Source organism: Stegodyphus dumicola, chromosome 8 (genome assembly GCF_044657685.1).
Source record: "Stegodyphus dumicola isolate Sdum_Otavi_A_Nest chromosome 8, ASM4465768v1".
Lineage (NCBI taxonomy): Eukaryota > Metazoa > Arthropoda > Arachnida > Araneae > Eresidae > Stegodyphus > Stegodyphus dumicola.
In genome coordinates, this window is record NC_140775.1 from 58,018,707 (window position 1) to 58,035,599 (window position 16,893).

The 16,893-nt window shown below is 31.0% G+C and overlaps 1 protein-coding gene across 2 annotated transcripts in view; it reads right to left on the reverse strand.

Moving 5' to 3' along the window:
• LOC118201421 (uncharacterized) overlaps positions 1-16,893 on the reverse strand; it is a 426,452-nt gene that overhangs the window by 138,274 nt on the left and 271,285 nt on the right. For both annotated transcript variants that reach the window (XM_085821882.1, XM_085821883.1), the window contains exon 3: positions 12,876-12,974. In XM_085821882.1, coding sequence (XP_085678008.1) covers positions 12,876-12,974 — 99 coding nt within the window. The remainder of the gene's footprint in view (positions 1-12,875; positions 12,975-16,893) is intronic.

The following is a 16,893-nucleotide window of genomic DNA, read 5'->3' on the forward strand; positions in this document are numbered from 1 at the left end:
CACGTCTAAAAAGGAGTTTGAGATTTAAAAACGTTTCGCATGAGTTCTATCATAAATTTATTTGAATAAAAAGTTTAAGACACCAGAGTTTTACATATTACTGCAATGTGTCTTTTAAAGTAATCCTTTCATTCGACGATCGTTACCAAGGCAAAACAAATTCGAAAGTAATAAACGGTCGGATTCATGATCTATTTGCGTAACTTAGAGCAGTGGTCTCAAATACGAGTAACATGCAGTCCAAATCTACGATTTGAAAATAGCTGATCGGCTAGATATTTTTAACAAAAGAAAAAAAGATTAAATAGGATTTAAATTTCGCTTACTAAGTATTTACCAAAACATGCATAAAAAAAAAAAATAACATTTTAAAGCAAAAATTCAAATTTAGAATTATTTTCTATCTGAAATGTAATTTTTGTTTACACAAAGTAAGACATTTTTGTTAATTATACTTTGAAATTGGAATATATAGCTAAATATTTTTACATTTTCAGACTGATATTTATTTAAAATAATTCTAACATGTTTAATTAATCATTAAGTAATTTACTTTAACATAAAACTAAACAAATTATGAAACCTTCCTGCGTTTTCAGAATAAACTTTTCATATGGGACAAAACTTAAGAGTAAATAACAACAACTTAATCAAACTAATCATAATTTATTAAATTTTTCTTGAATGCATAAATAAAAATAAATATATTTGCGTGTAAATAAGTCAGCCTGACATTGACGCGTTCGCGGCCCTTTTGAGAACAGATCTTAAAAGGACATTATGAAAAACCTACTTTAGTTATACTGGAAATAAAACATGTATCTGCGTATTTCATACAGAATTATTTACACTATGCAATCTTATATTTGTAAATAATGGGAATAAAATTGTCAATTTATTGGAACCTTTTACAAATTTACCCAGCGTTTTATAAATCAAAAGTTTCTAACAATAGAAATAGTCAATATCGGCATTTTGCCTAATTCATTTTTTTTCTTTTTTAAAGCTTCCGAAATTTTAAGGTCATTCTTGCATTAAATTAAATTCTTGCATTAAGTCCATTAAAATTCGCGCAATGGTAAAAAGCGTGTTCAGGGATTACCAGTAGTTTAAGCCTTTATGTAACTAAAAATTTGTCTATCACCTAAATTTTCGATATGTTTAATTTTTTTCTTTACCACTTGGAAGAAAATTTTGCGTTTATTGGCTTACAGATTTCGTGCCCTGGCAGTACTGAAACCTGAAAATAATTCTACTCCAAACGCAAAACTTTCAATGAAATAAATACATAGTTAATATTGTTAACTTCTGGACGACTAGTTCTTCAATCTGAAAGCGTATGGTTACTGCTTAACTTAAATATGTTTCGTATATTAAACTGATATCTTTATATGGGCATTTGATTTAAGTATTTTAATCTTATATTTTTTATACTTTAATTTTTTAAGTGTACTTTTTTCAACATTTTTTTATTTTTCACTTTCAGAGGTGAAGTTGAAATTCGAAGTTTTCAGGCTACAGTTTTCAGAATTATACAGCATTTCCATAAATTTCACAATTAATTATGTAGACGGTTTTATTTTCCTAATATTTCAAATATTTTCACTTACATTTGATAGAAACCAAGACAACGGAAAACGTACTTTTCCCCCTAAGCGGTCAATTAAAAGGAGGAGTTGCGTATCTACCATTTTAAATAATAAACTAGTGTCATGTTTAGTCTTAGATGAATGCTAAAGAAAGATTAGACAAGTTACGAATGGAAAGTTTCTTCATGGGAAAATATTATTCTAGGAAACACATGAAGTGGGAAAAAAATGAACAGCTATGTTTGTGACAAATGTTCAAGCATAAAAACGTTTATTTATCTGGTTAAATTTTAATAAGAATTCCCTGTCTCACACTGAAATGAAAATTACCTGAGAAACGTATTTAAGCAATTAAAAAAGGAATACATTCGTAACGTATTTTATCATATTTAAACCTCCTTAAAAATCCTTATAAAATTTTTGTCTTGGAGCATTTTCCCTTTTCTTTTAACCGTAAGGGCCTACAATGGTTTCAGTATCAAAAGATCGGCAGATGTAATTTTATCCTATTATTTTTATGACTAAGACGAAAATAACACACTATACTTATAAGTTTATATCGAATAATCCGAATCTCCGGTAATTCACAGTTAAGGATTATCAGGATTCTACAATTAATTCGGCAAGAATCAACACTGTAAAATTCCCTTCAGTGCATACTCACACTAGCAGCCGTAAAAACTACATTACAAAGGATTCCAATAGCAATCCAAAATAGCTTGTTAAAGGAAATGTCGCTGGACTATCGTTTGTGCTTAGACACCGTGAAGAAGATTTCTGTAGGTACTAAGCGTAGGAAGATATTGATACTATATCTTAATGTATGAATTCTATCGATGAGGCAAAGCTGATAATTAGGTCATTCATACTGCTGTTGCTTCTCGGTCCTCAGGTCCATGCGAGAAAAATCATGAAATGTCGCAGCCTTAAGTTAATACCAAAAAATTTTTTATTTATGCTTTAAAGTAACATAAAGGTAATTGCATTATATAACTAGGCGAATTTACACAGGGTAACTGAAAAGGAAATATTCTGCCATATATAGTCATAACAGCTATGTAACTGGCCTTCATTTAGGTGTTATATGTCTAATTAAGTTTAACTGTCTTAGTTTCTGATCCCATATTATAAGTGATACATGCGAGATTCTTTTGTCATGAGCTATTCAGGCACACATTTATGTCATTATCGAAGTCTTTGATATTACATGAATCTTTAAGAAATAATCACAGGAAATGATGCCGTGCTGAAACACAATTGTATTGATTATAGGCGATCTAACTTTGCTACATATTAGCATTTTATTCATTTAATGTAATCCCAGCGGGAACAAAAAATTTCAGAATATTAAACACATTAGTGAAACCTGCTTATATTTCTTATACTAAAACTAATCATGCTACTCATGTAAAAGACATTTAATTTCTAGTTCTGGGCAACGTTTTCAGAGTAGATTTCTATACTGCAGTTTACTCACAGTAACAGACAACAAAAAGAGGAACGTAGGAATTATTGCTTTGAGGAGCAACTTTATTGCAAAAGTTTCTTTGCAAACTTCTTCACTAAACGCATGTATCCCAACAAGTGTGATATATGTATGTTTTATTTATGACTCGAATATTTCAGCAACTCGATCAATTTAAATTCATTTTGAGAGTTACATTTGTGTGGTAAGATTTAGAAGATTAAAGGCTCAAATATTTCTAGAATACATTTATTATAATCTTACAGTCAACCGAGAAGCATATAATGAGAATAAAATTAATTGTTTTTCAAATATCCATTGAAAATGTTCAGATACCTTGAGATTGTATTTAAGTATTACCAATAATAATAATAGTAATAATGAAAATTAATTCCGCGTTCCCCATTTGCAGTGAGTAAATGTTTCAATAATTAGAAACTACATAGCGATGGATTTTTAAAACTTGATTATAAACAAATATAAGTTTAATCGTATATGATTCTTACATAGGAATCAATACTCTATTTTTACACAACGATGAATAAATTCATTTAATGCAAAAATAATTAGTATTGATAAATTGAGAAGAAGCAAGAAAGGGAAAGAAAGATTCTTGGTCAAGTTTCAGTAAATCGATGAGAAATCTTTATTTTGTGGAGTATTCCATTTTGAATTTTAAAAATAAATATAATATGTACGCAAATAGGTATAAAAATGGGTAAACAAAAATAATAGATACTAAAGAAGAAAACCTGCATTTTGATTAATTATTTGCATTAACAAATTATAGAAAAGTATTTTATGCTTCAAAATCCAATAACAATGGCTACGCAAAATTGTGTACTAGTTTCTGTAATGAAAGACATTAATTTAATCAAATAAATAAACCACAAAAAATAGTACTTCGACTGTCACAGTAGATCAGTTTAAAAACAAGAAATAGTTACGTTCTGTAGAACCTTACAGCATGGAGGAGAAGGAGATCTCCTACATATACCTAAAGGGTCATTATACTTGTCAAGGTATATGTTCAGTCATCATTAAATCACTTCACACGAAACACTTCAGTAATGTTATAATGCAAAGTTAATTCTAAAGATTGAATATCTTTAAGATTCAAAGGCATTTTGAATGCTATAGTGAAATCCATATCAGTATCACAAGCATAAGTCGAGGAATGAAAGTTTTAATTAAAATTACAAATAAACTCTTGATTTTATGTTTGTCACTTATGCATGGTTGAAGAATTGTAAAAATAACAGTCATTGTTACAGAAAAAATTTATATATATGTACATGAAGTCTCCATACGTGAAAACATGTCATCGTGGTACTGCAGTGTATCGTATGCTAAAAATGGAATATTTAGGAGATGCAAAATTAGAACAAGCTTTAAGTGGCGTTTTAGACACATTTTCCTTTACTTGCGCACATTCCTAATTTGTTTGCTGTATCTAGTGTTAGAAAATAAATGTCGTTATTTTCTATATTATTATTCCATATTATATTTATATATTATTGAATAGAAAAAAATTTCAACAATTTTAGCTTGCTACCTGAAAATTTATAATTACAACGCCGACAAGGAGGATGAAACATTGTTTAAACTACAGATCACATACCAAAAATTAACGTTTCTGTAGAAGGTATTATGTTGTTTCTTTACTTGGAAAGTCATTACATTCTTGGCAATAATTTTACACTATTATACATATCTTAAGAAATGTAACTTTGAAGCTATCATCTTGCATTTAAGTAGTACATTCTTTTGACGTTTCACAACATACATCCCAGAGTTCGATACAAAATACTGCAATATAGGTTCACACATTTACATTTTCTTTCACAAAGCACAAACAATTTTCATTCCTTCTTCATTCCTTTCTAACACTAGACCTTTTTACTATAGTTTTAAGTTTATTAAGGAAATTTTTCTTTTGTCTAAAAATATTTTAATCTTAATAGTTATGTCAGTCTTGGGAAGAGAATAAAAGTGCATAGCCACGTGTCTGGTGATGTGATGGATATTTATTATTAATTCTCTGCCCTATTACTGATCTGCAAAACTATTTACGAGAATAATATTGCGAAATTTTATAATTTTCAAGTCAAACTAGTAAACAAGCGTGTTTCAAATTTCACTCATTTTCCCGCAGAGTAATGGGAAGAATATTTGCACTTTCGACTCTAAATCGTTGATCATGTGTCGTGACCGGCTCATAGTCTGTTCCAAAGCAAGTACGGCCTTAGTAAACTAAATGCAATCTTTCGTTTATTCCCCTTCCTCAAGTGAAATGATGTTATTGAACTAGCGTTGGTAGGAAGAACTTAACACTGACCTTAATTAATACTCTACATTAACAGTATAGCTCTGATAAGATGTTTCATTCATAGACTGTAGCCTTAACACGACGGAAAACATCCAGGTTTTGGTATCATTTGTTTGGCTGTAAAGTCGATGGATTGTATCCCAAATTGAACTAGCATACTTCATTTCTGGTTCGTTACAAGGTTTCTATTGCTTCTCCTGACTGGAAGAATTAATATAATGAAAATATTTCCCACACAACAAAAAGTTTTTTAAGTTTTAGGCCTTCGTATCTTGATGTCTTATATATGATCCTAACGGTGGCATCAGGAGCTACTCAAATATAGTTAAAAATGCAAAGCAAAAGATTAAGTGAATAGTTGCTGGTTCATTACGCTTTGTGAATGAGTATTTTGGTTCTCACAAAGACTTGTATTACTACTATTTTATATAATCGGTCATATTTTGAAGCTGTATGTCATACAGAATTTATTTTTTAAATATGGACTTTTAATTCTTCTGTCAGAAGTCTCAGTTTCAAAGATTTCAGATTCGTTTTAGAGAATTAAAACTCAAGAAATAATTAAATAATTTAACGTTCGATGTAAAAACATGCAGTATAATACATTTACAAAAGAATCTCAGCTATTAAAGGAAAAATGCAATTAATTTACGTAAGTACATATAGCAAAAGCATTTTAACTATACGAAGAGTAGTAAGCAAAAATAGCAGTAGTCTATTTAATTTAAGTTAACAGGATTACTAGAAATGTTTTAAGTCTCCATCTTTATGGCAAAATTAGTTTTCTAGTAGAAAATGCTTCTTGAGCATCTGAAATTGTTAATTACGTTAAGATTATTTTTTCAAAGAAGGCTAAAAACAAACTTAGAGATCATTAAAGGGATAAAAACGGAAGTACTAAGAAGAACCTAATGTACATCATTTACAAGCGAGCTAATTATGCTTGTCTAGGATTCACAAATATTTAGAATTTTTTTTATTTAATTTCATTAACAGTTTTAAGGAAGAATCATTATTCTTAAAATTAAAATAAGAAAGATTTTAAGACTACCTAATATTTAGCGAGCATATAATAGCTTACCTATATATAACATTCTTGTTTAAATATTTACACTTAAAAGAAAGTTATATTTAGTGCAAGCAAGACATATTATATTCTAAACTAAAACAGCAAATGTTTAGATTGTTATTATAGTAAGAGGTAGTTAAAATAATAAAATAATTTCCCTAAATAGAATTTTATTTACTTTTCTCACAGTTGATAGGTTTTAGTACCTCACTTTTTATATGCTGCTAAGGGAATCAGCTTTCAAATCAGTGATCCATATTTGCTAGATGTTTTACTCCTAACCGCGTATTACCATCTAACATGGCTATCTGTCACTTCCTGTGACAGAGATATTAGCTAAAGACAATACACTCTCTCTAATGTAAGCTTCGCTATAGAATGCAGGGAGTTAATAAATTACTGATTATTTTCCGCTCTTATTTGTTTGCCTCTCAAAATTCTTTTGCTCTCCAGAAACATGTCACGTAGTTACTTAACAAAGCAAGAGGAACGAGAAAGCATTTTGATGCTGTTAGATTTCATTATGTTTAATTAAATTTAACAAAATCAAAATGCTTTCTCGTATGCACCAAACTGCTTTCTCGTATGCATCAAAATGCTTATAAATTTTAGCGTAAAGATTAATAATTACATTTTCGGACAACTGGGATTCATTATAAGGTGTCTACCTCCAGATAGGTAATATGTTAGAAGCTGAAATAATTTATTAAATTACCAAGTACCGGTAAATGAAGTTTTTAAGCATTGAGCGATGTTGAATTTGACGAAGATTTGGTGGTTGTTTGGTTCTTTATGTAGACAGCCGCGCTTTTAAGAATATAGAATGATTTTGTATTCATACATACACGATGGTTACATCATAAAAGCTTCTAATATTTAAAACTATATTTGTGATCATAGCTTAATTTTATACTCTGTTATAATAAGTTATGCATTGATTGAGGTTAGTTATAGATATTAGAAGGAAATATGAGCTTAAAAACTGAGAAAATTCAAATTTAGTTCTACAATATTTTAACAGTACACAGTTATGAATTTAGAAAGAATCCAACATTGTTTTATCTGCTTCAAGGAGTGTAAATATTCTACTAGATTTTATGCAATATTTGAAGAGCGTTATTCTGAAATATATTATTTTAATCGGCATTAATATGATCTAAATAAAAAAAATGTCTTTCAGTTTAATTTGATTTCATAATTCTTTTCGTTGCAGCAGACAAAAGTATACCTGTAAGATTATGGTGTTTTATAATATTAAATTTGAATTTTGCCTAACTTCAAACTTGCGCATTTAAAAAAAAATTTCTGATTTATTGAAAATTTAAATTTAAAATTAGTTTGGCATGAAAAGGTGTAGTGCATCACAAAAGAATCAACTTTATCTGAATAGTGAAGGGCTATGAAAGAAATAATCAGAAGCTGATTCTATAGCTCTATAAGGAAAAAAATATATCGATTTTGTGGTCTTCTTACGAAGCTTACTTTTCTCAGGAGTTAAAAAAATTCAATTCCTTTCATATTTTCATTCAGTTATATAAAGTGAAATTTATTCAAGACGAAAGTTACGCTATTGAACTTGCATCAAAAGGAATTTCATATTAATCTATCTACTAGTCGATTCGACATTGTATAGCATTTGTACTTTTCTCTGCAGCAACATCTGTAGTAAAAATTATTCTTATCCAGAAACTTTATGCTAAAAAAAATATGTTTTTTTCTGTCTCTTTTTCCCATCTTGCTCTTTGTAAATTACTAGATTATATACTGCGTAGAAATGCATCTTTCTATGTATTTAAATAGAAGGATGAATTACGAAATTTCTGAAAGAAGTAAAAGACGTTAAAGAAAACCAGTCATCTCATGTTGCTAAAATTCCTGTGATATAAAAAACGAGAATGGATATCATGTAAAAAAATGGAGTAGATATTTGTAGCAACTTTATTTAAAGATACACTTGAATTTAAATTTATTTTAGACCTGTCTTGTTAATTTTTATTAATGCAACTAGAAACTGCTATATGAATAAATTAAAAATAATAAGAACAAGAATAAACTATTATTATTAAGGAAAAATCAACATTTATTTAAATTCATTAATCATTAAAGCAGCTAAATGAAATTTTGAAGTTTATATTTACTTTTTGTCAATGATTTAAAGTAGTTTTCTTTATGTACGTGTTACAGGTATTTTATAAAAATAAATTAAGAGTGTAAGTAAAGTAAAAGAATCTTCGCATTAAACATAGAATGCTATGATGTAAAATGCTGCTTCTATTATTCCTAATTAAAATTAAATAATTAATACAAATTTGAAATTTCCACATTCGGTTGTTACCACTTTGCATTTGATTCTCATTTCCGTTTCTATATAAAGCTGCATTTACAAATATCACTGAGTTATTTTAACTGCCTCTGAAAGATATTGTTAGTATTGTAAAAACACATGAATCTCTCAAGAGATTAAATTCTGGAAATCAGTCCTAAATCATTTGAAATATAAATCATAGTTATTTTAAGATATTATTAAATTAGTATTAAACATAATTTAATATTGGGAACTACACTCAATAATTTGAAGTAATATGTATTATTTGAAGTTAATTGCTTAATTTTACTTAGTTTTAATTAGTTTACTTAGTTTAATATTTTACATATTGAAATTTTTTATTAGATATATTAATATACATTTTTTATTTAAATATGTTTTACGGAAATAATATCTATATTAAACTCAAAAAAGAGTTCTCTCTAATCAAATTATATTTCCTTAATTATCGGATGAAATGTATTTCAAAAAATTCAACTGCTATAGCATCTCATTTTGTTTCCAAAAGTAAGAAATTAATCATGATAAACAAAATATGTATATAAAGCATTTTTATGAAATTTGATGAATAATCGCATTATAAAACTCACAGTGACTAAAGATATTTCGCAAGAAAAAAGAATTTCACCAGAAATTTAGCACAAGAAAAACTTTTGATGGGTAGGTGTTAAAATTCATAGACAAATTAAAAATGTAGATCAGATATATAAGAGAAAGCTATTTTTATACCTTTTCCCAAAACACAGCCTGAGTGCGCTTTACAAGAAGAATAAACTATAAAGTAATTCAAATCAGGCAATACAAAACAAGTTTCATTGGACATACGCATGCTTATCGTTACAGAAGTTGTTCCTCTCATTCGCGGCAATACATACTTTGCAGCATCGACCCACAGATCCACGAGCACGTTAAAAAATGCAGGCCTGTCAACGACGTTTGCACGATGTCAGATGCTACGGGAAACACACGAATTACACGAATTTTGAGTAAAACTTCAGAAGACATTTATTAATCAACGTCGGCAGACTGCGTTGGCTGAAAGCTGAAACAAAACTTTTTTCGTTCTGAACATCAACACCTTGGATGATAACGACTCCCATTGCCTAAAGCAATGTCTGGCAAAAAACGCTCTTCTGCATATGCGAGGAAATTTCAAATCATATGATCTTAAATATTAATGTTTTTTTTTTATCGTCTGGTCTATACCTGCTCTGACGGTCCATATCCGCGCGATGAAAGGACTTGATGAATGATGATGAACAATTCATCGTTTCCTGATTAAGCGCGTAACAGGCAAGAGCTTACCCCACGGCTGATCTCTGGCCGCTTCTGTATGTCATGAGTGATTGGTCACAGGGGAAATGAACTGCCTAGTTCCTAGTTCCGATATATACAGAGCCTAGCTTGCATTTATGCAAGCTGTGTGCCGGTTGTCATGACGTGGCTGCTCTTAATGATAATGCAAAGACGAAATGCATAACAGAAGCTGGGAGACTGATGAGTTAACTGCCTTCCCAGTGACTGTCCTTTATACGATGGTCCGCTTAAAAGCAGTAAGGAATCAGCGGGTATAGTCAAAGTTCAACTTTCGGGTTAGAGGAATTGCAGCGTGTATCGCTGTGCGTATATATCGCTAGATTTTTTAGATGATTCTGTTATGTAGGTAATTCAAATCATATATGAGCTTCCTTTTTTCCGTTTGGTCTGAGACTGTCACTAGCGCCGTACCTGACTATGCTTTAAGAGAAATTATGTCTGCAAACGTCTAGATCACCCTTTGCAACAGTGAGGTATAGGAGGTAGTAGCCAAGCAGCATATCCACGATGAGTTAGATTTGGAGCAAAAGACCGAACAAATCAGTAAGTTGAATGGTCTTTGTTTATTGAAAATATTTTTCCAGTATTCGAATTTTGCGTGCATTACCATCTAATATCATTCATATTTCACCTACTGGTATAAAGTCGTAGGTAAGCGTTTATGTTTGCAGAATCTGTTAGATTTTCTGGAATGGGAAAATCAACTATGTCTTCGCTGTGAATCGAAGAACGGATATTCCACTTGCTACTTAAATATGCTGAGCACTGCATCACAAGGACTTTTATGGAAACTGCATAACCATTGCGGGCCCACCAGCGGCCGAGCGGTAAAGACGCTGAACACTGGTAGTTCGGTCTGAGGTTCGAATCCCGCGAACGGGCTGGCTGCATGGGCGTTTTCGTGGTTTTCCCCATGTGTAACGTGTATACGAGCCAGTTTCCCTTAGAAAGTCCTCCACGAAAGGCATCCCTCCCTTTAGGCAGATAGCCCTCGTGTGCTTTGCCATAATTAAATACACCAACACCATAACCATTGCGTATGTGGGGAATGCTTTTAATGTTTTCCAAGTTGTCAAAGTGTTGTCCCAAAACATGCTTGAAACTTTAACCTCCATTTATAATTGTCATTTCGATGGGCATTATTGAACAATATTGGGTATAATTTCTCTGCATATCAAATGAAATTCATAAATAGCTTTAGAGGAACGCATTATAATAATAATAATGTACTTACGTACTCCTCCGTGACGAGTAAAGACTTTCAGTGATCATAAGCCCATTCGCATGCTTGCGTGCTTAGTTCTGCCACTTTTTCCTATGATGCAAAGCAGAAGTTACAAGAGGCAAGTAGCTTGCGTGCTACCATCTCAATCCATACACAACTGAAGCCAGCACGATGTTTTTTTAGAAAAGTAAGATTGCAGATGAATCAAAATAGGTACTATTTCGTGAAAAGAATCACCTCTATTGGTTTTGTGCAGTTGCCGTCATAATTCTGGCATTCACTATCTGAATCTTTGTCACTCATTGTTCGTGTTCAGAAGTTGATTCTGTAATCAATGTATTTCTGACAAAATTTCACTTAAGCATAAAGACAATTTCTGACTGAATAGAGTTAATAAATTACACTTCATTCCAATACGTTAAAAATAATTATCTAAAATCTTAAAAATAACTATTTTGACTTCTCTTATTAACATTTAGAATAAGAAAACCAAAACGCTTTAAAACGACTACAAAGTTTCTATAAAGCGTATGCATATTGTCTAGAAAATTCGAGAAAACCAACAATTGGTAATCTAATCGGAATCACGTAACCTATTATATGGTGCCAAAGAACTTTTGCATAGAATTCATGCACTGCGGTACAAGGTTAACTGGCTTTATCAGTTGGGTTATCAATGAGTGTTGAAAGTCTTAATACTTCTAACTGACAAGTTAAAAATATTAACAGTCGGCATATTTTCTCGAAAAGCAGAAAAAAGAATATTAGTCTTCTTTTCAGTGGCAAATTTGACAGTAAAGCTCCTAATTACTCGTATGTGGTCAGGATAAAATCCGAAATTTGTCATAAATTGATGTAAACTGTACTGTTATTTTCTATTATAAAAACTATTTACCGATATTCTATTCCCTATGCAACTTTCCTAATTTTGCGGCTTAAAAATTATTAATAATGATTACAATGAGTGAAGTAATGATAATTTTTTAATTTGTTCATGAATGTGTGAAAATTAATCTTTTTTTTAATTCAATACCATATATCTGTATCAAATTATATAAAGTACATATAATTATATATAGTTATAGAAAAATGTATGGAACATAATTCAGCTATTGAACGTAAGTGAAGAATTATTGTCAATGACAAGAAAATAATTCTTGGATTATAGCGTCATACATATATATATAATGCATATGATATCAAAATGTATGAAAATATTAAAATCGTAAACAGGGTAACTCAGCTATAAAATATATTTTCAGAATTATTGTCCATAAAATGATTATAATTCTTAGATTATGTTCCATATAATGTGATGCTGAAAGCGATATCAAAATACTGTGCAACTGAATTGAATGCTTTTATTTAGAGTTACTACACTTTCTGCCTTAATTCCTAAAATTAGTACTGTCTTAACGTCTTCCGCATTTTCCTTTGATACTTTTTTCTGTCAAGTGTTAAAGGAAAGCACTGGAAGAATTTTATTATTTGCATACAATACACAGAGTTTGGAGCAATGATTAGAAAACGACAGGTATGTAAAGAAAAAACTCACTTTATCTACTACTTCGATGTCACATTTCGCCTGCAGGAGTAAGCTCAGAATTTCAATGTGACCTTTGGAAGCTGCCCAGTGCACTGGAGTTCGGTCCAGCTGAAAGCATGTAAAAATATTATGAATTAATTTTAAGATAAAAAATATTACAAGACAGTTCAATGTAAATTAATTCATTAGTTAATATGAAGAACGGAATAAAACATGGTTCACGCAGCTATCGAATTTCGGCATAGCAAAATTAGAACAACATTTCCAATATTGAAAATTAATTTTTATTTATTGCACAGTATATGAAACATGATTCTTTGGACTGTAATAGTATTTTCTTCACCAACTTGACGAATAATTAAGCTCATATTAATAGAATATAAAATATTAAAAGAACAATTAAGCTTCGTTTCTATTGTGCATTTAAAAAAATTTAATTTTAAAATTCAACTATTCATTGAATTAAAAATTCATTTCTTAAGGAAGAACAACAGGAAATCAAAATTAATCTCCCAGCTAACTTACTTTTAAAATTTTGAAGCGAATGCTATCTTTTAGACATCTATATTTCCACTATATCTACAGGCTATTCGTAAGAAAACTTTAAGGTTGGTCGTAAAGAAACGTAAGAAAAACAGGATTTACGAATCCCTAGCGCTTCCAGGATTTAAGAATCCCTATACGCTCAATCATGCAAAATGGAATTTCAGGTATCCTTGTTTGAAGCTATGCGCTCGAGATTGTGATGATTTGAAACAACAGAGCTCTTAAGATTATAGTTATTTTGAAAACATTTGGAAATTTTTGAATGGTAACACTCACTTTTTTCTTGCAAAAATTTATCAACGTACTGAAAAGATAAATAGCGCTAGAAGGATACACGTATGAAACATTTGATGGCCTAAAAAATTTGAAAAAACATGAATTGTAAAACCAATGACAAGACAAGAGAAGGAATAACCATTTTCTGGAACTGTAAGTTTTCAACGTGCCCATCTTCAAAGATTCAGTAGAGCTTGCATGTGGGAGATTGTTGATAACAATGACGAACGGAACATAGCTGGAGGAATCAGTATAACTTCACGTTTTATGGCGTCTTTCAATTCTGACAAATCTCGTAAATTTGATGTGTAGACCTTAGATTTTAGGCAAAGTGCAGAAAGAAATCCGTCGTAGTGAGGTTAACGGATCGCGGTGGCTCGGAAAATGCAAAGTTACGGGAGATGACTCTGTCTCTGAAGTACTGTTGCAACACTTGCCGAAAACATGTGGCAATGTATCCAGGAGCACTAACTTGCATTCAAACAATGATATTAACGACATTTCGCTGCTACATTTCTGAAATAATATAATTCTGAAACATTGTTGTTTACTGTTGTTGTATATATTGTTGTGATGCAGTATGTTTTTCATGTCTATAGAACTGACCTTTTCGAAGAATTATGCAAAGCGCGTCAATTCACCTCCTCTCTGTGTTGTCAATGTTTCTTTACAATACTCTTCTTTGCAAATGGTTTACGCCGGCAATTTTCATTATTCGGGGATCTTTAAGTCAGTGGTTTTATTTACGGTTTTTCAGTGCGCTTATCAATTTGCGCAGGAAAAGGTAGGTGTTGCCATTCGAGAATTTGGGAATATTTTAACCATAATCGTAACCATGAGAGATCTGTTGTATTAATCATCTAATCTCGAGTGCATACCTTCAAATACCTTAAATGCCATTTCGACTGGTTGAGCGTACAAACAGCTACAGTTCATATATCAGGGAAGACTTTTGTATAACCGCCTGTATATTATACTATTTATATTCTTGTAATTTAATTTGTAGCAACAGAAATGTTATGTATAGTTTCTACATTTTCTTAATCCTTTTCTTACTCCTTAAAACTACATTTTTATTTATTTATATATTAATTTTGAACTGAAAATCTTGCAGGTTTATAATTTAGCCCAGTTTATATTAAGAGTATAATATAAAAATTAGAGTTACAGCTGATTACAGTTTCGTTTAAAGACAGTCCAACTTCATCAAAGCTGTGGAGTTGCCACATACTTACTGCAAGTAATAACAGTAAAAATAACACTTTGGTAAAGTTAAAAATGCAGTGATTATATTATAGTGTTGCGTGGCCCCAACTTGTCAGCAACTATGGAAGTGACTGCTATGAACTGTAAATTACACAAACTCGTAAGAAGGGTTAAAAGCCCTTTTTATTCCACTTTAGAAATAACAGCTGCGTTTACTTGACGCTCACAAACTACGCCGACCCGGCGGTTTAACAAAAACACTGTGAAACTAAAAATTAATGACAGGATGAATAAACAACTAGATCACTACCTACGTGGCTCTGAAATCGTAACTAAACTAACCGCGTTCTAAAATACAGCTGAGATTCAGCGAGCTTACTGATTAAGCAGTTGAAAAATTCAGCGAACTGCCGAGATAGGCACCCAGGCCGAAACGCGCGGTTCTTAAATTTCTACCTAGCAACCTTCACATTAGCGATTCAAGAAGCACACTTACAAACTCGTTTCCTTTATATTTAAACTCGAGAGCTTCCTTTATATTTAAGCTCGAGAACTTACTTCTGCTAAAATTTGAATATACTGCGCGTTCTACTACAATTTACATACTAGCATTGGCAATTCTAGGGAAAAGTAAAGGCTTGACAGGAAAGATAGCTTAAACTTAAAATAAATGTTAGTTAAAATAAATATAAACCCTACAATATACGCAAATTTTACGTTTATCTGCGACATTTTTTATGCTGAATCTCTTTATTCTTTTCCTGTTGTCTGTAGGATTAGTAACCTTTACAATTCATATTAAATTTAGATGACAAAAATATGTAGGAGTAAAACGAAACTTTATAAAAGGAAACTCTTTTTACTTTCTTGTACGAAGTAAAGAAAGTACTGTAATCGCGAAAAATTTCGAGCATATGTTAACTAAAATATCCTTTTCAACCACTCACGAAACCATTTAAACGATGTTTTTGCGTGACATCTGTACATATGGACAGAATAAAGGACTGAGTTTGCCAAAAAGGATTGTAAATTGGATTTAAAATGGATTTAGGAGGGATTTTTTCTTGACATCTGTACATCAGTCCCTCCGTACGTACGCATGTATGTATCTCGCCAAACGCAAGAGCGAGTAGCCGTAGAACGTTGAAATTTTGTATATGGGACTGCTATAGCACATAGTTGTACATCTCCATTCTTCGTTGCAATCGGCTGCACCTATCGTATATAAATTAATTAGAATTAGCAACAATTTAAAAGTAGCTTGTTAAGCCTAAGGAATCACCATTTGTTCACATTTGAAACTGAATAGAATTTTGAATTCAGTCAGTTTCTGCCCCTTCAATATCTTTTTGCGGAGTGGGATCCATTTTGTGCATCGAAAAACCCGCCTTCTTGCCCACTGGCCAAAATCCTTGTTTTCGCGTAGAAACTCTAACTTTAATTGTTTCTTTTTAATTGTTTTAGATGTCTTTGGTGTTTTATGTTTTTCTGTGTTTTAAGATTTTTATTGAAGATGTTTTGAGGTTTTATGTACTTTTACCTTATCGCGAAGGGAGAAATGAATTAATTAAATGAGAAATATATCTCTAATAAAATTAAATGAATTGCAGCAAGAAATGGGTATAATTTAATATTCCGTACAAGAAATGTGGTGTCTGCATAAAAGTTTTTTTTTAAAATCTACGTTCACATTTCGTGCTATCAAATTCATACTTACTCATATCATGTTCCATACCAAGTAATGACGTCTTGCCTACACACGTAATAAAGGAAATAAATGGAAAACAAGCACGCGCGAGGCTATGTTTTTCTTCTGATTTTTAATTATATGAATGATTCTTGTTTTTTTTATTTACACTTTTCATGGATAGTAATGCCTTGCTATTCATGAGGAAAGGAATAAAAATAGGCAGTTTTGTCACTCCATTGATAATGTCAATTTAGAAATAAAATGCATTATCAGTAATTTTACATATACTAATAATAATACAAACATTTT